This window comes from Symphalangus syndactylus, chromosome 12 (genome assembly GCF_028878055.3).
Source record: "Symphalangus syndactylus isolate Jambi chromosome 12, NHGRI_mSymSyn1-v2.1_pri, whole genome shotgun sequence".
Classification (NCBI taxonomy): Eukaryota; Metazoa; Chordata; class Mammalia; order Primates; family Hylobatidae; genus Symphalangus; species Symphalangus syndactylus.
The window spans coordinates 69,060,399-69,084,112 of NC_072441.2; the positions used below are offsets into that span (position 1 = coordinate 69,060,399).

At 46.6% G+C, this 23,714-nt stretch overlaps 1 protein-coding gene, 2 long non-coding RNA genes and 1 other non-coding gene across 5 annotated transcripts in view; 2 read left to right on the plus strand and 2 right to left on the minus strand.

Annotated features, from left to right (window-relative positions):
- The window catches only part of ATP1A1 (ATPase Na+/K+ transporting subunit alpha 1), a 31,906-nt gene extending 23,879 nt beyond the window's left edge, over nucleotides 1-8,027 (plus strand). For both annotated transcript variants that reach the window (XM_063624664.1, XM_063624665.1), the window contains exons 15-23: nucleotides 1,137-1,287; nucleotides 1,862-2,030; nucleotides 2,171-2,325; nucleotides 2,660-2,783; nucleotides 4,098-4,243; nucleotides 4,371-4,501; nucleotides 4,794-4,895; nucleotides 7,134-7,225; nucleotides 7,669-8,027. In XM_063624664.1, coding sequence (XP_063480734.1) covers nucleotides 1,137-1,287; nucleotides 1,862-2,030; nucleotides 2,171-2,325; nucleotides 2,660-2,783; nucleotides 4,098-4,243; nucleotides 4,371-4,501; nucleotides 4,794-4,895; nucleotides 7,134-7,225; nucleotides 7,669-7,697 — 1,099 coding nt within the window. In that variant the 3' untranslated portion in view covers nucleotides 7,698-8,027. The remainder of the gene's footprint in view (nucleotides 1-1,136; nucleotides 1,288-1,861; nucleotides 2,031-2,170; nucleotides 2,326-2,659; nucleotides 2,784-4,097; nucleotides 4,244-4,370; nucleotides 4,502-4,793; nucleotides 4,896-7,133; nucleotides 7,226-7,668) is intronic.
- Nucleotides 8,028-11,946: 3,919 nt separating this feature from the next.
- LOC134733852 (uncharacterized) lies at nucleotides 11,947-20,656 on the plus strand. Its single transcript, XR_010117395.1, has 4 exons — nucleotides 11,947-12,200; nucleotides 16,681-16,821; nucleotides 18,326-18,541; nucleotides 20,529-20,656. It is a non-coding gene; the product is annotated as an uncharacterized lncRNA (long non-coding RNA).
- On the minus strand, nucleotides 12,974-21,992 carry LOC134733850 (uncharacterized). The gene is made up of 2 exons (XR_010117393.1): nucleotides 21,822-21,992; nucleotides 12,974-13,435 (listed from the first exon to the last, which is right to left on the minus strand). It is a non-coding gene; the product is annotated as an uncharacterized lncRNA (long non-coding RNA).
- On the minus strand, nucleotides 17,064-17,167 carry LOC134734982 (U6 spliceosomal RNA). The gene has a single exon (XR_010117849.1). It is a non-coding gene; the product is annotated as a U6 spliceosomal RNA (small nuclear RNA).
- Nucleotides 21,993-23,714: the final 1,722 nt, after the last annotated feature.

The window sequence follows — 23,714 nt, forward strand, 5'->3', positions numbered from 1 at the left end:
GGAAGTTCAAATTACAGTCTGCTGTGAACGAGCAAATAGTGATGGTTTAAAATCTTCAGCGTGGTTCTATAATGGTTTGCATCTAGGCTTGCTCTGAGTAGGAAATGTACCTGCACTGCCAGAAAGCAACCTTGTCATTCCTAAGGAGGGTTTTAAGTAAGAGCAAGTCATAATAATTAGCACTTAGATGGTATTTACTGTTCTAAGAGCTTGATATGGTGACCTATTATTTGCAGAGCAGGGAAGGTAAGGATTCAAGAGGCTTTTGAAGTACCTCACAACTGGTGAAGTCATGCAGTAAATTCAGCAGTCTAGCTTCTGATTTCATGCTGTTAACCACCGAGCTCTGCTGCCTAGCACCTAGCATCTTGACACTTTCCAGGTCCACACTAACATAATAAAATAAGGAAGGGACAATTACTTAGGCCATTCAGGCAAACACAGGAAACATTTGGCAATGACGTAAAATAGATAATAGCAAATTGGTTTTAAAGTTTAGGGCCCTTTCACCCTATGTTAGGGTTAGAGGAGAGTTTGGTCTTGTCAGCTCTGCCATTTTCTAAAACTTGGTTATATTTCTTTTTTTTCTTTGGAGTCTTGCTCTGTCGCCCCGGTTGGAGTGCAGTGTCATGATCTTGGCTCACTGCAACCTCGACCTCCTGAGTTCAAGTGATTCTCCTGCCTCAGCCTCCCAAGTAGCTGGGATTACAGGCCCCCACCACCATGCCCGGCTAATTTTTGAATTTTTAGTAGAGATGGGGTTTCACCATTTTGGCAAGCTGGTCTCGAACTCCTGACCTCAAGTGATCCGCTCACCTCAGCCTCCCAAAGTGCTGGAATTACAGGCATGAGCCACACACCCAGCTAAAACTTGGTTATATTTCAGCATGTCTTATAAAGATAGGGAAAGGAAGAATACAGACAGGCCTGCCTTAGAGATCATCATGAGCCTGAAATGAGAAAATGCTCTGTAACCTGTAAAGTACCGAACACTTAATAGTTTTTACGTGCTGGGGAAAATTCTTTCTTCGTTTTGTTTACAAAGTGATCTGCATAAGAATATCCCCTCTTGAAGTGATGGACACGTGGTGGTGATGTGATGCGTGACTTTTTTTTTTTTTTTGTCCTAATTCTAGGGATGCCAAGGCCTGCGTAGTACATGGCAGTGATCTAAAGGACATGACCTCCGAGCAGCTGGATGACATTTTGAAGTACCACACTGAGATTGTGTTTGCCAGGACCTCCCCTCAGCAGAAGCTCATCATTGTGGAAGGCTGCCAGAGACAGGTCAGCCAGCACAAGGATCAGGCTGCTTTGGGCACTATTGCCTTTAGGGATTGGAGTTCCAGTGGAAACAGAGCAATGGTGATGGATGCATACCTCACTGTATTAGACTCAGTATAAATAGGCCAGTAGGAAGCTCCTAGGCATAGAGAGGGTGACTTGTTAATGGTTTAGCAGTGACAGAAGCATCTTAAAGTCCAGGTGTCCACTGTGTCCCAGAGCCTGACCCCTCCGTGGAGTCATCTGATATGGGGTCCTAATATTTGCAATAGAGATGTGAGTGGTCAGACTACAGGGCGTGCATACAGGAATGGGATTTTCTGGAGTGCTACCCACCAGAGTCAGTACTTTGAGTAGCTCTTGTTAATGCCGGGGGCTATGTTTGTTGTCACTTCTCAGTTCTGTTATTTGGTGTAGGGCCTGTGTAAATACTTCCCTGTGACAGTTCTCAGGCTTCATCGTCTCAACAGGAAAGGAGCAGTGTCTGTAATGAGTGCTCAGTGGGGCCATGCATTGCACTATTTCCATCGCTAGAAAAAGTGATGGGTATTAACCCATTTTCCCTTTTCTGGGGTAGGGTGCTATCGTGGCTGTGACTGGTGATGGTGTGAATGACTCTCCAGCTTTGAAGAAAGCAGACATTGGGGTTGCTATGGGGATTGCTGGCTCAGATGTGTCCAAGCAAGCTGCTGACATGATTCTTTTGGATGACAACTTTGCCTCAATTGTGACTGGAGTAGAGGAAGGTGAGAGCTATTGAAGGTGTACACCAAGATCTTATTCAGATACTGCCCATTAGCATCCATTTCTGTATACTTCTTGGATATGTTCAGTTTCCAGTGTGCTTGTCTCATAAGCTAACAGTAAAAAATCTTGCTTTTCATAGGTCGTCTGATCTTTGATAACTTGAAGAAATCCATTGCTTATACCTTAACCAGTAACATTCCCGAGATCACCCCATTCCTGATATTTATTATTGCAAACATTCCGCTACCACTGGGGACTGTCACCATCCTCTGCATTGACTTGGGCACTGACATGGTGAGTGTCACAACAGCTACAGATCGATAGTAGTGAGGTGTGAGCTGTGTCTTCATTCACTGGCACTGTGCTCCCGGCATCCATGAGGCTGGCGTTGGGAAAAGAAATTCTCAGGACCAATATCCAGTGTGTGTCCCAATCCCAGTATCACAGAATCAGTATTACCACTCTTCAAGGCAGCAGTTAACATTTGTTTATCAGATGGGAATCTTTATTTTTGTATACTCACCTAAAAGATTTTTAAATGGGAGGGCAAGAATTTTATAACAAAAGGTTCACAATATTGGCTTCCTTATTTTTAGTAACTAAATTCCTTTTCCCCACCCCTGCCCAGGTTCCTGCCATCTCCCTGGCTTATGAGCAGGCTGAGAGTGACATCATGAAGAGACAGCCCAGAAATCCCAAAACAGACAAACTTGTGAATGAGCGGCTGATCAGCATGGCCTATGGGCAGATTGGTAAGCTGCAGCCTGGAGTGGTAAGCTGGCACATCTAAGGCATCTGAGGTGATGGTGTCCACCTCAGGTTGTGGTTGATTTCAGAGACTGCAAATCCAGGGCGACTTTCAGGTCTAGGATGAGCCCTAACAGGGTGAGCCTGTGGAGTTTCTCTGAACTCTCTTCCATGTGAGAATACATCTGTTGCTGTTTGCCCAGTTACCTTTTGTGGAAACTGGTTTTCTATACCGAGCACCTTGGAACTAGGCTCAACTCTGCCTGAGAAATGAGGATGTCCTTCCTCACTGAGCCTTGCGGAACATGAGGCATGGTTCTGAGGAATTGTGTGTACTGACGCACAGGCTGCTTTCCCTGGAGATACATACTTATCTGTCACTCACTTGGATGGAGTCAGGCATTGGAGAAAGTATATGTGTTTGAAAGTTTGGCTGGTAGGTCACCACCAAAGGGTGATCCTCCATCCAGCTCACACTGGACTTCTGCCCCCGCAGTGCAGCATGACTAGCTAACAGGTGGTCTAGGTGGTGGGCAATCAGCATGCCATTTGTTTTTAAATCCTCTGCCTAGGGTTCCTTCAAGAGAACCTGGCGAAGCCACCATGGATGTCTTATTCTCCTGGATTAATGGGTCACATAACTGTGAACACTTGGATAAAGTAGAACAGATTAGAACATTGTGGAAATTATGGCAAAGATTCATTAGACAGTTGTTGGCAACAAAGTAATTGGCTGGTGGCCCATCCTGACCTTCTCCAAGGAGGCCTACTTTTGAGAGGAAGGAACACTAGGTCTCTGGTGGTTTAGGATGAAACCCTGCCCTGAGGAACTTGGAGCAGCGTGGTTAAATTGGATGCCAGGGGAGGAGGGTCCTGAAGGTGTGGAGGAGAGTCAGAAAGTGCCACAGTGGCTAGAAAAATGGCAGCATGTAGGCATTTTGAAAGATGGAAAAGAAGTTATCATTTGTCAGAGATTAAAAAGTAGGGAAGTGGATTTCCCCTAAAGGTCATGCCCTTAGAAGCAGCTGGTCAAGTAACAGGTGGGCATTTTGAGAGCAAGGCACATGTGTCTTTGTGTAGGCTCCAAAAAGTGACTCAAAAAGCAGAGGGCCCTGAGATTGGAGTGTATGCCTGGGGTTCTTCATCCCATCCCTCATAGCCTGTGAGTGACCAGGCAGTTCTTTCCTGTGCTTTTATCAACCAGGGGGAAACAGTCCTCCATATGTGCTCTCCCAGGCCTGCCGCAGTAATCAGCTGAAGGCTATACAGGTACCCTTGTGTGTGAGGTTCTAGTAATCGGGTTTGTTTTTCCAACTTAGGTATGATCCAGGCCCTGGGCGGTTTCTTTACTTATTTTGTGATTCTGGCTGAGAACGGCTTCCTCCCGCTTCACCTGTTGGGCCTCCGAGTGGACTGGGATGACCGCTGGATCAACGATGTGGAAGACAGCTACGGGCAGCAGTGGGTGAGTGGGCACCTCTGACCTGACCAGTGTCAGAGCTCCTTAACCCCCAGAAGACTGAGGCCACACTGCCACCAGCCATGCAGGTGAAGAGCCAGAGCTCGCTCATCTTCTGTCTTCTGCATTTCAGACCTATGAGCAGAGGAAAATCGTGGAGTTCACCTGCCACACAGCCTTCTTCGTCAGTATCGTGGTGGTGCAGTGGGCCGACTTGGTCATCTGTAAGACCAGGAGGAATTCGGTCTTCCAGCAGGGGATGAAGTAAGTAATGAAGGACATGTCAAGGCCTTGGCTCAAAGAAGGGGACTGGTGATTTGTAAACCCTTTGCCAAAAACTAAACATGTGACACATATAGCCAGGTTTCTGGAATCTCTAGTTTATAGAGCAGATTTAGGAAGCAAGAAATGTAATTTTCTAGTTTTTTCATCTGACCTCCAAGTTTTCAAGTACAGCTAATACATAAAGATGTTGATCTGCCAATTTAATGCATAGCATTAGAAATAAACCTTTATTTGCATCTTTCAAGCTTTTTCTCCCCCACTTTGATTTTAGGAACAAGATCTTGATATTTGGCCTCTTTGAAGAGACGGCCCTGGCTGCTTTCCTTTCCTACTGCCCTGGAATGGGTGTTGCTCTTAGGATGTATCCCCTCAAGTAAGTTGATCCTCTTGTAGCTCCAAAGAGTATGAAATAGTATGTGTGGCTTTTCCCTCCATTATTTGTGGTAATAGCTGTTATTTTCAGAATTTTGAGTGGTATGTACAAAAATTCCTATGGGTCGGAAAACTGGGAAAGCTTGACATGTCAGTAAATCAGACTAACAAATCCTGAGGCTTCCATGACAGCAGCTAGTGCTTAGGATTTGGCCCAAGATAAGATAAAGCCACACAGGCTCTAGCTCCATGAATTGCTCAACAGTGAACCACATTGAGCACTCAGGTCCGCCACAGCTGTAGTCCAGTTGTCTTTAGAGGCCAACTGGGGGTATGCTGGAGCTTAGGCGCCCAGGCTCAAATCTTGATTTGCTTGCTTAGTCACTGTCCCATTACAAGTCATCCACCTTTCTAGGACTCTGAATCCTCTGCTCTCAAAGAAAGAAGGTTGGAGAAACAGATCTGAGGTCCTTTTACTTTATAATCAGTCATGGGTAGAGTTGATCAAAGGAAGCATACTGCTAGTCTTTGGCCTTAAACACAGTGAATGACTTTGCATTTCAGATAAACTTGAATTTTCAAATAGAGGGTTTATCACAAACTCCATTAGCTTTTTGCAACCTTGAGTATGCTTGGTGATACCTGGTAACCGATACCTGGTTGAGGTTAAGCAACTGCAACTTGATTAAAACGTGCAATGCCACAGATTGTGGGACCCATTTACAAGTTCCTTTGAAGCTTTTGATTTAAAGCATTAGTCTCCTTTGAATTCCCGCTGTCCTCATCCTTGCTCAGACCCGTCTGGACCATCTCTCAATCCCCTGTTGCCAGCACTTCCTTCAGCTCATCTTATCCTTAAAGTAACCAAAACCCATCAGCCTCATTCACTTCCTGTGGGGTATATGCAGACATCGTCTGTGGTGCAAGATGAGACTGGCATCCAGAGTCAGTCTCATTGTCCCAACCTGTCTTTATAGCTTTATCTTGTACCCCTTACCCATCCAAGCTCATGTTAGGCGAATTCAGCTTTCTTCCTCTGCCTTTGTTTGGTAAGATCCTTCCTCCCCACATCCCTCCTTCTGTTCCCTCTTACCCTGCCAATCCTGATAGTCCCTTCAGGGCCCGTTTCCTTGGAGCTTGTCCCTCCAGGGCCTGTGCACTTGCACCTCTTCTCTGGCATTACTTGTTGCTTTGTCATTTCACCTCCCTGCTAGGTTTTAATCTAGAAGGCATGGGCCACAGTGTCTTTCTTCTCTGTGCATCCCCAGCTCCCTACACAAAGCTGGTGTACAGCAGGGGCCAGCCGTCTCCAAATTGAATTCTGTCAGCTTGGGCCATTATGTATCAAGATGGGGCTGGGAGAGGTCACAGAGCTTTCCAAAAAGGCTGATGGAAAATTACACTGAAAAGGGGGCATTTCCATCTTCTGGGTCCTTCCGTGGTTTTTTTGCCACCACCAAAGAGATTGTTCTGACAGGTCCTGCCCAATTTTGGAAGGTGGTTCAGTTATTTGGTGATTGAGTCAAATGTGGTCATCTCTCTTAGCTGCCATGTCAGACACACAGGAAGAAGAGGAGACCACTGGAGTCCTGCCCAGGGACAGCCTTTCTCACACCATAGCAGGGAGCTGGTGATCACGGAGGCTGCCTGGAGCCTGTCAGCAGGCTAGAGACTGTGTGGCTCAGCCTCCAGGCCCCCTGGAAGCCTTTGGGCTCAGCTTTTTTCAGTCCCCAGGACCAGGACTCAGAACACAGAGCTGCATATCCCAAATGCTGTTGTCAGAGATCAAATTTGGGGAATGCATAAACTGGTTTTGACCCACACTGGCAGGTCTTTATCTTCAAATGCTGGGATATTAGGCAGATGGTCTTAAAAGCTTCTTAAACACTTTAGAAATGAAAGAAAGAAAATGTTCAGTTGCTCTGGGATGGTTAACAGACAATGTACTCTGCTCATCCTATAAACCAAGTCTTAATGAAATCCAAATTGAAGATGAGTAGGGATTCCATTACAAAGTCTGCAGAGTGATTTCCTCTGCGTCTCTAGGCCCTGGGCACATGGAGCAGCAATCTGTTTTAAGACATTTTTATTTGTTCTGCTAATGACTCAGTAGTTAACTGTGACTGTACTTGGCTTCTCCTTTCAGGCTGATTATTTCGTTGTCACTGGTGACGTGCAGTTTCTCTTTATTTGAACTGTGTTTGTGTGCACATAAATTGGTACCTCATTCTATTTCCAGACCTACCTGGTGGTTCTGTGCCTTCCCCTACTCTCTTCTCATCTTCCTATATGACGAAGTCAGAAAACTCATCATCAGGCGACGCCCTGGAGGTAATTATGCGCATTCTGACTTTGGTTGGAGGAGGAGCTGGAGGGGCTGTAGTTCTCTTGGCTTTTTGTTTCCCTCGAGGGAGGTGTCTGGGCTCCCTCAGTGGTCAGTCTGATTAGCTAAGGTGATTGGACCAGCAAACTGACCATAGTCACATCTTCAGAATGTAGATCTCAGTTACAGTTTGAGGACTGGTCATGTTTTAGACTTTAAAATGCAAACCAAGTATGATTTAGTGAAAACTTGTCAGAAATCTAAACCATCTTTCCAGGTAACTTGGTATTCCTAAAAACATTTAAATAAGTACAGTTGAGGTCCCATGTTTGGATTTTAACACACCCGACCCCCATCATCCTTCGGTTGGTTTTCATCCGTTTCCCTCTGTAATGCTGGAGCAAGGAAGACTCACTGTAGTGTGTCTTGTCTGTCTCTTTGCCACCCACAGGCTGGGTGGAGAAGGAAACCTACTACTAGTCCCCCGTCCTGCACGCCGTGGAGCATCAGGCCACACATTCTGCATCCGTCACCCACCCCCTCTTTGTGTACTTCAGTCTTGGAGTTTGGAACTCTACCCTGGTAGGAAAGCACCGCAGCATGTGGGGAAGCAAGACGTCCTGGAATGAAGCATGTAGCTCTATGGGGGGAGGGGGGAGGGCTGCCTGAAAACCATCCATCTGTGGAAATGACAGCGGGGAAGGTTTTTATGTGCCTTTTTGTTTTTGTAAAAAAGGAACACCCGGAAAGACTGAAAGAATACATTTTATATCTGGATTTTTACAAATAAAGATGGCTATTATAATGGAATTTGTCTGTGCCCTCGTCGCTTCTTTGGTACAGATGTCTATGTGATCTGGAGCTGTGGTTTTCAACATGAGTCCCTGACCAGCAGTTTATCAGCATCACCTGGTTGCTTGCTAGGAAGGCAGGCCCAGACCCACTGAGTCAGAGATGCATCAGCAATGTGGCTTAATAAGCCCTCAGGTGATTTTGATTCACATTCACGTTTGGAATCCACTGGCTAAGAGGAAGCATTGTGCCCGTGCTCTTTTATTTGGAGTAGGTGAGTTTACCTGACCCATTTTTTCTGGCTGCTGCCTGGGGTGATAGGACTGTAACTCCACCTGCTGCCTTAGCATCTGGCTTTTTGATGGAAAAGCACCTCGCCTAAAGGATTTCCAGACCCTCAGAGTATAATAAACTGCAGATGAGGCCCTTCTCTTCCAGTCTAAAACAGAGACCTGAAGCCTTCCTGCTTTCCCTCCAGAGATCACCACCACATCTCAAGTGTCTCTAGCCCAGGGCTTATCTGAGAAGCAGAAATCTATCCCCACACAGTCTGCCTGGGCATGTGTGCTGAGAAGTGGTTCCCTTGCTTCCATATAACGTGTTCCTAATTTAGCATCAATGACACAATTTCAGCAAGTGGTTATGTGCCAGCAGGCACTTAAGAAAAAGGTGAAAGAGATGTGTTTACTTCAGGGTCAAGTCTGAGAACACCTCCTTTCAGAGCTGCTGTAAAAGGCTCCCCTCAGTCTCAGCCATGAGTGGTGCAGAGTGCTGTTAACTGCCGGTGCTTCTCCCAGGCTGTCATTGCCAAGTGTTGCCTCCAAGCAAACACAACAAGCAAACTCCTTACCTCTGGCACCAAACAGTGATCGTGATCTGCCAGATGATCATAGTGTCTTTTTTCGCTGAAAAGCTTAACTCAGTCCTCATGCTTGGTTGCTGTGCACTTCCAAGCTGGGCCGATGCAGGAGGAGGCAGGGGTGATTCCTGTACGCTGGGGCTGTGGTTGCTGCACCCACCCACTCCAGCCACAGAACTGGGAGGGGCAGGTGGTCTTGGACTCTCCTTTCTTGGGGCACTTTCCCCTGGGATGATCTCTACATTTGTCTGCAAGTCATCTTTAAAATGAGCCATTTGCTCAGATCAAGATAAGGAAACTAGGAGGAAACTAACAGAACTAAAAGATCATGGGATTAGAAGGTTGTGAGTCAGGTAGCAACTGGATCCTCCTGGAAGGCACTTTACTGGCCCAGCTGTGACGGCAGGGCCAGTCACACAAGACGTCTCTTGTGAGGTCAGGCTGGCACTGGTGGTATCCATACCACGACTCCCTGTATGTCTACTTTCGGCATCCCTGGAGAAGACCAGCGCACATACGCTGCTGTGATGAAGGTCATGGGCATTTCTTGATGCAAAAGATTTGAAACACTCTGAGACTTTAGCTTCTGACAAGGGGACCCCAGAGAACACTAAGCCAGTGTTTCTCTGACAGCTCTAAGAAGCCCTGGTCTTCTGGGAAACCCTGAAGGGAGTCAGGCAAAAGGAAGGCTCTGAACTTCACACCCGATTTTCCACCAGACGTTGCCCTTTTCTGTGTGACAATCCTTTGAATAGAAAGTTCTACAACCAAACATTTGATTTAGGAAGAGCAGGTAAGTGTGCTGCTCTTCAGGGGTAAAGCTGGCACCAAAGCCAGGCCTGCTGTGGGTTAGAGCTTTCCCAGCTTTCTAAAAGCAGGAGTGCTTGGGCTCTCATTTCTACCTCTACGCTCAAACTCTCCTGCTGGCCCTGTCGCTAGGAGCTAAAATCACTCCAGAGCCATCACAAGCAGCTTCTCACAATGGCCCTCAGCACTGTCAATTCCCTACAGATCTCTGTCTCTGACCCCCCTTTTAAATGCCTTCCTAACACTTTTGACCACATATCTTTTTCAATATATGAGTCCTCGCTGATATGTTCAACTTCTTAAGGTCCTTCTCAGCATTTAAATTGGAGTCTTATCCCTCTTATATCCTGACCCCTACCCCTTTCTCTGGCTGTCACCCTCCCTCATGGATGAACTAGAAGAGTCACTGCCACTCCTCCTAATTGTTCACCTCCCCATCATCCCTCTGCCTCTTCCAGCTCCCATGAACACCAGTCCGCCGAAATTGTCTGGTTGAGGCCATACTGACCTCCTGATGCATCTTAGTCCTTCCTTGACCTCTGCTGCATCTCTTGCGTCCATCACACCCTTCCTGAAACCAGACCTCCCGTCTTTCTGTCATTGTCTCTGTGCACTCCTTAGCTCTCAGCCCCCTCTTCACCTGCTCGACCCCTCATTTCTTCAGGGAGGGCCTCCACACCTTCTCTCCCTGCTTCACACTCTTCCTGGCATGATTTCCAGCTCTGATCTGGTCCTCTCCTGAGCCCCAGATGTACAAATCCAGTGTGTCCTGGACATCTGCATTTGTTCAGAAAGAGCATGGCACACTTGAGTCTTAGTACCAATGGCAAGCCTAAGTTTGAGGTTCCACAAATAAATATGCTTTAGGCATTGATGACATTTGGCACCCTACTGCCTAAGCCAGAAACCAGAAAGGTGGGTGAGCCCTCTCTTTTCCTGCTCTGCCCCCCACCCAATTACTGTGGATTCCAATGTTGTGGTAGAGAACATGGACTTTGCATCTTTTAACAGACAGACAGTGACCCATCACTGGATGACAAAGGGCACAGAATTTAGCCTCTTTGTGCTTCCTTTACTCTAGAATTTTCAGAGCTGTTAAAAGGATTAAGTGAAATTATGCATAAAAGGGAGTCTCATAGTGGCTGCTGTTCAATAATTCATTCTCTCTACTGCCGGTGCCCTTTACATCTGGGTGCCTGAAGCAGCTTTTTGGTGATATCCCTAATTTTGCCTTTCTCTAATCCAGTAGTTCTCAAAGTGTTTCTGGACCAGCAGCATCAGTATCACCTGGGAGCTTGTTAGAACTGCAAACTCTGATGCAGACCTATTGAGTCAGAAACTGGAGGTGAAACCCAGCAATCTGTTAAAAGTAGCTTTCCAGGTGATTCTGATGCACAGCAAAATCTAAGAACTAATGCTCTAATCCATCCTCCAAGCCCATATGGCTGTCCCTCTCCACCATCCATCTTCACACTGGACCCCAACACATAAACCCACCTCTGCTCAGCCAAACTCCTGTGCAGTCCCCTAACATGCCAGACACCCTTTCTTCTGCCATCCTGTAAATCCCTTTGGCATTCTCCCAACCCACCCACCTTCCCCCTGACCTTCATTCACTTGGCAAATCCACTCACCCTGTGAATACCCATTGGGTCTGGATCCTCACTTTTGCACACCTTAGTGTAGCACTTCCACTTCTGTTGATTTGCCTGTTCCCAGATAATGAATTCCTAGATTACATGGACCAGGCTATACCCTCCCCAGCATCTAATGCTATGGATGTTTATTGAATGAATGGATGCATGCACATTTTTCTGTTGCCCGAACAGCCATCATTTTAACATTTTACTGTTAAATGTTTAACATTTAACATTTACTTTGAGTCCACTTCTTGGCTTAGGGCTGACACCTTACCCAAGGGAAATCCATGCCCCGGCTTGCCACCTGTCTGTGAGTTAAGGCCTTTCCTCTCTCAAGACTTTGAAGTTAGAGAAGGTAAGAATGAGTCATGCATGGAATTAGGGTGTTAGAAAGTTGAGTGGGTACCCATGGCAAGCAAAGGTACTAGGTAAAGAAGAGATCCACAAAGGCAGAGACACCAAGAGGAACATCAGCCCTGGACCTGCCTGGTTCCAGAGCTTTTTAGTCCCTGTCCTAGGCCTCTAATGCTCTCACAACAAACCCCTCCCTTCCCCCAACTAGACTGAAATCTCCCATCAGATAGTTGATGAGTACTCTCTGTTTCTTCAAAGAACTCACAATTCTAATTAATTATATTACTCAGTTGTGTAATTATTAATTTAATATCCCTTTTTTTCCTGCTAAGCTTTATGAGGTCATAAAGCCAATCTGTTCTTTCCATTTTATCCCTGGTGCTCAGCTCAGTGCCTCACAAAGAAAACTGAGCACTTAGCACAGGGCGTCAACACTCCCTACTGAAGGAGGAGGGCGTAGAGGCAAAGGGACTTGTCCATGGTGTCCTGTGTTTAAGAAGAGGAGGCAAGGCTGGAACAAGACTGGAATGGGTGGGTCTCACATTTCCCACCAGCTACGCTGTGTGCCACCCTCCTAGATGCAAACCTGAGTGCATAGATGTTCGGGCGCTCACAGTGGGAGGCATCTCCTGGCTGGGCTCAGGCTTGCTGGTGGGACTGCACAGGATTTGTGCCCACAGACTTTCAAGCACTGGGTTTCCTTTTCAGCCCCACCGCCTCACCCATGTGCCCGGAGGCAGCGTAAGTCTCAGCAGTGGGTTGGGAAGCCTGGATCCTAGGCATATTAGGTGGACAATGCACATTTTTCTGTGCAAGTCATGTGGTCTCTCCAAGCCTCTGTCTGTAAAATGGAGGTGACCCCCGTTCCTACCTCATGAGGCTATCATGAAGACTAAGTGAAGGAAAATGTGGAAAGGGCTTAGTACAGTGCCTGGCCCTTCGTCATAGTTCAACAAAAGGTCACTCACCTCCTACACCCGCCCACACACACATCTCCACCCCAAACTGTGCTCCAGGTGTCTCCTGAAGATAAACACAGGGGAACACGTTGCTGTTCCCACCTAATGGAAGTAGCTACTTACTGTATAGTGGTTGTTACATGCCAGGCAATGTCCTAAACTGACCATTTCACAAGTGAAACAACTGAGCCTCAGAGAAGTGAAGTAACTTGCCTGAAGTCACACAGCCACAAAGTGGCGGAGTTGGACGAATCTGCCTTGAACCCAGACGGGCTCGAATCCTGGGCTCCCAACATGCTAGGGAAGTGTTGGCTGTGGTGGTAGAAAGCACTAGCAGGGACCAAGAACAGGAGAAGGGCAGTGTTTTTATGAAAAACAAAGAACAGGGAAGGTTAGAGTTGGTGTTAAAACATAAGATCATGGAAAGTTTCTTGGAAATTAAGCACATGCTGTTGAACAGTTACTCAAATGGATTTGCCCCCAGGAGCTGCTGGGTGATCAAGCTGCAACTTGCGTAACTGGGGAGCAAGAAGGTGGGAGGCTCTAATCCCAGGCAAGCTCGGCACTGCCTCTCCTGTTAGGTGAATGGGCAGATCTGCTTCCCGGGCTGCGGCTGTCTGCGTACAGGGATGTCTCCCTTGCCTCCTGTGAGCTGTAGAGAGGCCTCCTCTGTGTTCATGATTGTCCTTCAGCTGACAGAAGTTTTAATACTGTCCCTCCCGGCTCTGTCTTCTATAAGAAGCAGGGATCTCATCCCTTCTCATCTCTTCCCTTCCCCATTTAGGACTCTGACGCAGTACAGTTAATCTGTGCGTAGGAAAGAAGAGCTGTTTAAAGAGGTTATTCGGTAAATGCAGAGAATGTCTTTGTAGTATAAATTATTGCTCTATTTAAAACTGCTCGTAAGTTTTTGTTGTTGGTGTTTTTTTGTTTGTTTGTTTTAGAGATGTGGTCTCACTCACTATGTTGCCCAGGCTGCTCTCAAACTCCTGGGCTCAAGAGATCCTCCTGACTTGGCCTCCCAAAGTGCTGGGATTATAGCTATGAGCCACAGCGCCCACAGCGCCCAGCCGGTTGCAAGTTTTTAAGGTTTTGCTAAAATGACAGGCATATGAAGACATTATTGCCAACTATATATTGTCCCAGAAACCAACATTCATCCTTTACTATAAAAGTCTTCTGTGTATGGGTTCTCTCCCAAAGAAGAGACAGCAAAATGCTCACAGCCAGCTCTTCACCCCATGTGCATGTGCCAGGAGAGAAGCCCAGAGTCCTTGCTGGTCACCCAATCCAGCTCCCTTATCACTGGTGCCAACAAGGCAATGTTTTCTAAGGGAAGGGAAACCAACATTTATTGAACATGTACTACTGCCTACAGCACTATTTTGGGGGCTTTTTCATTTCATACTATGAAGTAGCTAGAGGTAAATATAATCCCCTTTGCAGAGGGGAAATTGAGAGGTTAGTAGCCTGTAAGAAGTGGTTAAGAGTGTGTTTGAACACATATCTATAAGCCTTAATCTTTCCATTAGATCAAGCTGCTTCCCACTAGGGACATAAAAGAACCCTGTGTTGCCACTGGTGGTTTTTACCTCAACATACCCTAAAGCCAGAGACTCCCATATACTAATGTGGACTCATCAGATTCTTGTGGGTCCATATACTTGAGCAGCTAGCTAGGTATACTTATTCCAAAGAAGTAGCTAGTAGGTAGGCATGGCAGAAACTTATTAGTTGTTCAACAAACCATACCCCTTCTTCTTCCTAAGCACCCACCTTGAACACATTTCTCACCCCACCTTGTGGAGGTAGAGCCATGTGACTGTTCTAGGCAACGGAACAGGAGTTCGCCTGATGTACATATCACTTTCAGGCCTGGCCCATAAGCCCTTCCACAAAAAAGCATTCTCTTTCTATACCTACCAGATGCATGGTGGAAGAAATTGGAAGGCCCTCAAGCAGTGGTTCTCATCGTTAGCTGTTGATTGAAATCACATGAGAGCTTTAAACACCCCCCCCCCCCCCGCCCCCCGCCCCATTATCAGGCTGCATCCTAGACCAATTAAAACAGACACTCTAGAAGTGGAACCAGGCATCAGGATTTAACAAAGCTTCCCAGGTGATTCCAATGTGCTGCCAACGTATAAAATCACTGCCTCAGGCTGGGAACTTTGGGAGGCCGAGGCAGGTGGATCGCCTGAGGTCAGGAGCTCGAGACCAGCCTGGCTAACATAGTGAAACCCCATCTCTACTAAAAATACAAAAAATTAGCTGGGCACGGTGGCGGGCACCTGTAATCCTACCTACTCAGGAGGCCGAGGCAGTAGAATTGCTTGAACCCGGGAGGCAGAGGTTGCAGTGCAGTGAGCCGAGATCGCATCATTGCATTCCAGCCTGGGCAAAAAGAGTGAGACTGTCTCAAAAAAAAAAAGAAAAAAGAAAAAAAAAATCAAATCATTGCCTCAGAGCAATGATTCTCAAAATGTGTCCCCCAACCAGCAAGACCAGCAATGCCTGGGAACTGTTTATAAAATGCACATCCACAAGCCCCATCCCAGACCCACTGAGTCAGAAACTCTGGGGAATTGGATTTTAAGCTCTCCAGATGACTCTGATGCATACTGAAGTTTGAGAACTTCTAGAGGAAGTAAGCCACAGGACAGAAGAAGGCTGGTCCTGAGTCGCTGCTTGGAGGAGGGCCATGTGGGAGAACCACTCAATCAGGAACACCCATATCAGACTATTGTGTGAGAAACCCACTTTCATTGTGTTAAGCCATTGACTCAGTGGGTACGCATTTATGTGGCTAATGAGAGAACATGGAAGATTGGAAGGTGGGGTCTAAGCAGTGGTGTGCAGGAGCTGGCTCACACCAGCTCATTTGTTAAATTTTCAGGAATTTTGCAAACAAGGTGACTTCTCATTGGTAACATTAAATTGGCCAAGGTTGGAATAGTTACACCATGGAAATTGTCAAATGCTACAAAACAGGACTTGTTTTCCCAGAGAGCTGGTTGTTAAACATTAACCAGCACACCACTGGGACTAAGCATCAGAGAGTAGAAAGGTGGGATGATGATACAGTGGCCCTGGGCTGTAATGAACCATCAAAGGAAATGCCATCATGTGAGGCTCTCTACGCCCAGCCCACACGCAGGCTTCTCTTGACAACACTGTGTCTTTGCCATGTCCTTGTATTTAGAGATTCTGGAAGCTGAGAGAGAAAGACTGTGGAAGCAGAGTGGGTGAATGGTCAGAACCATCATTCAGGTTAAGAACTGGTGGGGTTTCTCAAGTGCGGCACTGTTAAAGCTTTTGATCAGATCAATCTGTTTGGGGGATGCTATCCTGTGCATTGTGCATTTTAGCAGGTTTAGCAGCCTCCCTGGGCTCTACCCACTAGATGTCATTAATCACCCTTCTCCCTCCAGTTGTGACAAGGAAAAGTGTCTTCAGATACTATCAAATGTCCGTCCGCTGGAGGCAAAATCACCCCCAGTTGAGAACCACTAATTAAGAACTACCTAGAAGGCAAGAGACACCCCCATAGGGGTGGGCTGGGCCTCAGCCTACCATCTCAACCCCATAACAATTTAGGGAAGATGCTTTTGGATTCAACTGTAATCACTTTCTATCACATTCTATTAATCTCTTTTCCAATGTTCCCTATCTCTCTGATCACTCCACTCCCTTCTCAACCACACAGCTCCCAGAGCCTGTACCACCACATTAGCTCTTGGTTTGGGAGTGTCTGATGGTGACTGAAAAATATTTCAAGTGTGTTAGCTTCTCGACACCACTGGCCTCCATCCCTCTTCAAGACAGTATGGTGCAGGGATTGAGAACACTGGTTCTAATGGCAGCTGGTCTGCCTGGATCTTTGCTCTGCCACACTTTAGCTCTGACTTCAGGCAAGTCACTTAACCTCTCTGAGCCTCCTCCATTTCCTTGTTAATCAAACGGGTGTAAATACTATTTCCTACTTCATAGAGTTGTGAGAATAAAGTGAGATAATACTCAACAAACATTGACTACTGTTTTTCACTAAACAGATTTTAGAGCGCACCCAGAATGGTGGACCCTGTGCCACATGCTGGGGGCATGGAATTGAGCAAAACAGACACATAGGCCCACTCCCTGTTACAGTCTGGTGGGGAAGACAGTGCAATGAGCAGGTCTTAAGATGATGTGTGGTAAGTGCCAGAAGAGGAGAATCCCCTGGTACCACAGAAAACCACAGATGGAGCCTAACCAAGCCTCAGGGGTTGGGAGGAGGCTCCTGGGGAAAATAAAGATGGGCTCCGGGCAGGCCCTGCTGGTTGCCTGCCAAATGTACATGCCATCCCCTTGGCCTTTACCCATCCCATGCTCCACTGGGGTATCCCAATTTTTCTGGACCTTTTTTCTTTACACTTTTTTCCATTTATTTACTTATAAAAATATGGAATGCTTCATGAATTTGCACAGCATCCTGGCACAGGGGTCATGGTCATCTCTGTGTGGTTCCAGTTTTAGCATACATGCTTCCAAAGCCAGCACTCTGCACTTTTTTGCACCACACTCAGCTCTCCTTCCTTTCTTCTCCTAAAAGGTAACCAAGCATTTTAATGTTTATCTTCTTATTTCAATATGTTCTTGCAACACGGGTATTGTTTTGTGTGTGTGTATGCACTTTTAAACTTTTATCATGAAAATTCTCTAAGGTACACAAAAGTAGAGAAGATAATATCACAAACTTCCATGTAGCCATCACGTAGTTTGAACAATTTTACCAACATTTTGCCAATTGTGTTTTATCTAGTCTCTCCTCTCCATCCCTACTTCTTTCTTTCAGAAGTATTTTAAGACAATCCCAGACATGGTTTCACCCATTATACATCTCAGTATGCATGTTCAACAGAAAATGACCTTTCAAAAAAACTCATAACCACCAAGTAGATTCTTTTTTCTTTTCTTTTTTTTTTTTTTTTTTTGCTATGAGTACTCCCGATCCTTCCTATGATACTCCAGTTGCTTCTAACTGCTGCACAGTGCTTTTTGTGTGCACGCCCCACATCTGACCTATTCTTTTTCACAATAATTGACACTCAGTTGGTGGGCAACTCCCTTCCACCACTAATAAGACTGCAGGAACATCCTCACACAGGTCTTCTCCTGGGCTTTGTGAGAATTTCTCCTGGGACAGAACTGTGGGTCACATTATATATTCATTTACGTAATTTCACCAAGAAGACCAGACTGCCCTCCAGAATGGCTGCACCCGTCTACAGTCTCACCAGCAGCGTGAGGTTCCCATGTCTGCACACCCTGCCAATCACTGGAATTATCCAGCTGGCTTTTTTTCTTTTTTCTTTTTTTTTAATTTTCTCAGACCTCGCAGGTTTCTATTAATAATTGTTTCAGCCTAACATATGTAAAGTCTCATTTAAATTCGTATTTTTGATGATTAACAATGATTTTGAGCATTTTATCATATTTTGTAAGATTTTAGGGTTAATTCTTCTACAAATTGCATGTTCGTATCTTTTACTCATTTTTCTATGGGGTTGCTGTCTTTTTCCTGATTTGTAGGAATTCCTTGTGTATTCTAGCTATTAGTCAGTTTTAGACACTGCAAGCATCTTCTCCCATTCTGTCATTTGGTCCTACTTTTTGATCACTTTTGTATCCACCTTTCTCTCCCACCTTCGGCTCCAGGGGGATCTCCTGCACAGTGTCATCTACTCATGAGACTCCAATACCCCCTTGCCAGTGATGGATTTAGGAATACAGTTGTGAACAATTCTCTACTGAGATAGTGAATTCAGCCAGAGGGCTTCCAGGAAAAATTTCTTCACTCCTCAGAGACACAAGAAGATCTAGTCTCTGTCTCTCCTCCCACTGAGTGTTCTCTGGATATGACATGGAGCTTCGGTAACCATCTTACTACCAGTTTGAGGATAAAACCCACCATGAAGTCATGGTACTGTTGGTGGCAGAGTTGAGCCACTGTATTAACCACCCTGGGGCCTGCACCGCCTCTAGTCTTCCCTTTAAGTGAGATAATAAATGTACTCCTCGTCTAAGTTAGATTGAGCCAGGGTTTCTGACACTTGCAGTGAAAAGGATATAGACAAATGCAGCCTCTAAGCCAGGGGTTTTTGAATTTTTTTTTTTTTTAATCACAATCACCACTAAGAATTTGGCTTTTTATATCATGATCCTGCATACACATAACTAACAACACTTAACTTCATGGTGTCTAATGTGCTCAGATAGCCTCTTTTCTATTTCCTTTGTTCTTTTTGTCTTTGTTTTTTTGGAGGGTGTGGGGGACGGTAATGCTCGATGTAACCTACTAAATTAATTACACAAGCTACTAATGGGTCATGACCCACAGTTTGAAAAACATTGCTCTAGGTCTCAGGCCTCTGAACTGAGGCCTGTAAGAATAATGGGCTTTAGTTAAGTAAGATCTGCAGTAGGGAGCGAGGATGGTGGGGAGGGTGTTTTCTAGGAAAGAATACTGTACAGAGGCCCTCAGCAGGATGGGGCCCATCAGATACCTCCCTCCCCCAAGGGTGACCACAGAGTGAGCCCTTGATAACTTTTGTTGATTGGTTGTGTTCCCTCCCACAGCTCTCCTCCCAGGGTGCCTTTCTGCAACCTTATTCTATGAATAGATGAGAGCTCTTATCTCCCCTCTGCCTGACCCTCAGGACACGGAAGGCTGGGGGGGCGGGGAGGGCCCTGAAGTCGGCTAATTAGAGATGGCTGGGAGGATTACTAGGGCCTTGCTCTGGCAGCTGTGCCCACCTCTAAATTCAATATCCAGAACCTGCAGAGAAAGGGCTCACCTTGATAAGCACCAGAGACAAAGCAGGAGGCAGATAGGGTTTGTTCTCAACAGAGCACTCACCCTCTGAATACAGTTTTTGTTTAAGCCCCAAGGCTGGTAACATTCCACAGCCTGGCAAACTCCCTGTCTCCTCAAGGTCAGTCCTTCCTCAGCATTCCTCTTTGGAAACGTCTCCCACGGCTGGCCCTGCTCCTGCCCCCTGGCTTTGGGGGCAGTTATATAACTCTTAGGAAGACCTAGAAATGCAAGCATATGGTGTCCTCAATTCCCAGCACAGACTTGCTGCTTCACATTTTTAGCTGGTGCTGAGAGACTGGCTTTCACACACAGACACACACACATACACATCCCTGACTCATAACTACATTTCTGCTGCAGTATTGCAGATTTTTAAAAAATTAAATCCTACATCTGGAGCCACATAAGGGTGAAAGCATAGGACATTTTGTCCCAGTAACTGTGGGGAGGGAAAGGCCTCTGAGGCAGGACACAAAGGCCATATTAGGGCCACTGCAGGGCCAGGGGTCCTAGCACCCCTGGCTTTGGCTCTGAGGGTTTGGTTGCTTGTAGCTGAATTCCCTAACCAAAGCCTGTCATGTGTGGTGCCAAGCTCACAAATTCGGCATGCATCTATTATGTATTTGCAATGACTAAAAGGTTAGAGAAGGCAGCCTGGTTTGTGGGGATCGGGGATACTTAGAAAATATGTTCTGCAAAATGTTTTATTAGAGGTTCTGAAAATTAAGATACGGAAGGCATTTTACTTAATGAAGAAAATAGGGTAAATATGTTCAAAGGAGTATAGTTGTTAAAAGCAAACTGTTTAGAGTCAAGATCAACCCAGATTCACTTTCTGGTTCTCTGCAGCTTACTAGCTGTGACCTTCAACAAGTCTCTCTTAACCTGACTCTTAGTTTTTCAATATGTAAAATGGACACAGCATTGTGTGGGTGGTTGTGAGGATTAAATGAAATCAGAGAGTTTAGCACCATGACTGTAAAGAGAAAGGGCTCTATAAATGCAGCTGGTACTACAATTCACTTTTATTTTTTTTTGAGACAGGACCTGACTCTGTCACCCAGCCTGGAGTGCACTGGCGTGGATACAGCTCACTGCAGCTTCGACCTGCCAGGCTCAAGCCATCCTCCCACCTCAGCCTCCAGAGTAACTGGGACTACAGGCATGCGCCATCATACCCTGCTAATTTTTGTATTTTTTGTAGAGATGGGGTTTTTCCATGTTGCCAGGCTGGTTTCAAACTTCTGAGCTCAAGCCATCTGCCTGCCTTGGCCTCCTAAAGCATTGGGATTATAGGCAAATGAGCCATCATGCCAGCCCACAATTCACTTTAAACACAAGGGAAACACATTTCATTAGACAGTGGAATAGACTTATGTCAATTTTCTTTTCTCTCTTACTTTACACAGTCTGATTTCCTGAAGAGAGGAGGTGGGAGTAAGCTAATCAGGCCCTGAGTTAGCTGTTTCCAAGAAGCTTAGAGTGTCCCACTTACCTACGGGTTGCAGGGCCCGCACTGCCAGTAGGGCTGGCTTTTAGGGATGCTGCTGTTGGTGTATGCTGTACTTGTTTTCTAGGATTGGGACAAGCATCCTTGAGCTCCTGACTTTAGAGACCAGGTTTGGGAACTGATCGGTGCAGCAAATGCAAACAGACAGCAAACAGGCCAAAGAGGAGATTCATTCACTGAAGAGGGCCCTGGTACAGTACTGTTGAGGTTTTGCAGCGCCCTGGACACGGCTGGTACAGTACTGTTGAGGTTTTGCAGCGCCCTGGACACGGCTGGCTCCTTCGACTTACACAATATATCTTCTCTCTCTCTTTACCTGCACTTATAAGAATCGGTGCTAAGGGTATGTGCCTACCACAGTGCAGCCTGTAGATTAGTGAAGAAAGAATTGCTGCCACTTCCCAAATATTAAACGCCAGGTTCTGCCTATGCGTACTCTCTCAATCTTCACAACACACCTACTAACTCCAGCTTACACATGAGGAGACGAACCAGCAGGCTGTTGCAGGTGTCTGGTTGTAAGAGCAGTGGCAGTAGAGAAAATGATTTATTTTAGCACCAGCCACTGTGCTAATCCCTTTAGATATCATCTCATTTAATCCTTTTAACAACCCTGAAGCACCAACCTTATTCTAAAGGGACTTCGGACCTCTCTGCCGTCCACACTGTCCCCTGCTCGGTGCAGGAGTGTAGACTGGGACTGTTACGTCTGGTCGTCTCCCCGACAGGGGTTCACCTGGAAACTGGCCTTTGGGCTGGGACTGTGACTCTGTACTTAGGCTGGCAGCCCATATTAGGACTGGGCACCGTGATAAGCACTTTCTTACCGCAAATGCACGATTTCACTCGGCCCTCACACAGCCCACGAGGTGGGCACTGTCGCAGTGCCATCTCATAGCCAAGGAGGCCAGGCCCACCCAGGCCCTGAGGATGCGCTGCTCACGTGGGAGCCTCCGAGTAGCTCGCGCGGCAGCCTGGGGGAGCGCGGATTCGTCTCTGCGCTACGGCGGCTGCCGAGGATCAACCCGCGGAGGCGGCGCTTCGCGGCGGGTCCTCGGCCTGAGGCTGCGTGGCGCCTCCCAACCTGGCGCGGCCTCCCTCTGTCTGCAAGGATAGCAGAGGGTCCGCCGCCGGGAGCGCGCCCGGCTGCGGCCCCAGCCGGCCCTGCCCGCAGCAGCCACCTGAGCTTGGGCGCGGCTCCTATCTCCCATCCGCGCGTCGGCCAGTGAAGGGCTCCGTTCTTAAACATCATTTGTTACAGAAGTATTGCAGCCATCACACGGCATTTTAAAAACACGAATGATGATAAATAACTTTAACACTGCTTCCAATTCTGCCTCCAAGCACAGCACCATTACCACTTGCACGCGTTTCACTTCATTCGATGTCCATGTGTATGGATTTGTTTCTACACAGCGGTGGTAAAACGCACATACTAAGCTGAATCCAGGGTTGTTTTCCACTTTGTAACGTGAACATTTTCACCGTGTTAGTACAAACGCTTCCTACCTATAATTTTTAACGGCAAGACTTTAAAAAATTGGGTTGATAACGCTGTCACTTCTCTGAGCATCTTGGAAATGTTTAACATTCAAGTGGCTTCCAAAGCTTCACCATTATAAATTATTCATTCTCTGTTTTTTTTTGTTTGTTTGTTTGTTTTTTGAGACAGAGTCTCGCTCTTGTCGCCTAGGCTGGAGTGCAGTGGCGCGTTCTCAGCTCACTGCAAGCTCTGCCTCCCAGGTTCAAGAGATTCTCCTGCCTCAGCCTCCTGAGTAGCTGGGATTACAGGCATCTGCCACCACGCCCACCTAATTTCTGTACTTTCATTAGAGACTGGGTTTCATCATGTTGGCCAGGCTGGTCTCGGACTTCTGACCTCAGGTGCTTCTCCCTCGACCCCGCCTCGGCCTCCCAAAGTGCTAGGATTACAGGAGTGAGCCAGGCCGCCCAGCCCATTCTTGTGTATAAAGTCCTTTCAGTACTGAGATCAGTTTCCTTAGGTTATATTCACAGGAGTGAAACTGCTAGGTCAGAGTGTGAACATTTAAAAGCTTTCGGTATTATTGCCAAATGGCTTTTCACAGGTGACTCAGGGAGGTTTTGGTACTTGGAACACTGCTACTTATATCCCATTTCCCCCCCAGGAAACATCTAAAATGCACTTTTTTTTTTTTTTTTTTTTTTTGAGACGGTGTCTCTCTCTGTCGCCCAGGCTGGAGTGCAGTGGCGCGATCTCCGCTCACTGCAAGCTCCGCCTCCCAGGTTCACGCCATTCTTCTGCCTCAGCCTCCTGAGTAGCTGGGACTACAGGCGCCCGCCACCATGCCCGGCTAATTTTTGTATTTTTAGTGGGTTTCCCCGTGTTAGCCAGGATGGTCTGGATCTTCTGACCTTGTAATCCACCCACCTCAGCCTCCCAAAGTGCTGGGATTACAGGCGTGAGCCACCGCGCCTGGCTAAAATGCACTTTCATTGAGAGATAGTGACTCTTTCTGAATGTGTCTACATTTAATTGGGATCAGAGCTTGAAGTTGACAATTTTGTGCCCTAATGGTGGGACTTCAGACATCAGAAAACAGGGTAGGAAGATTCTCACGGGTTAGGATTTTTCTGGTGACCCTGAGTCGGGGAGCCACTTATTCTGCCTTCACTTAAGGCTAAACTAGACTCTCAGCCCTGGGTAGAGTTCTGAGGGATGCCAAGGTCACAAGGCTGGT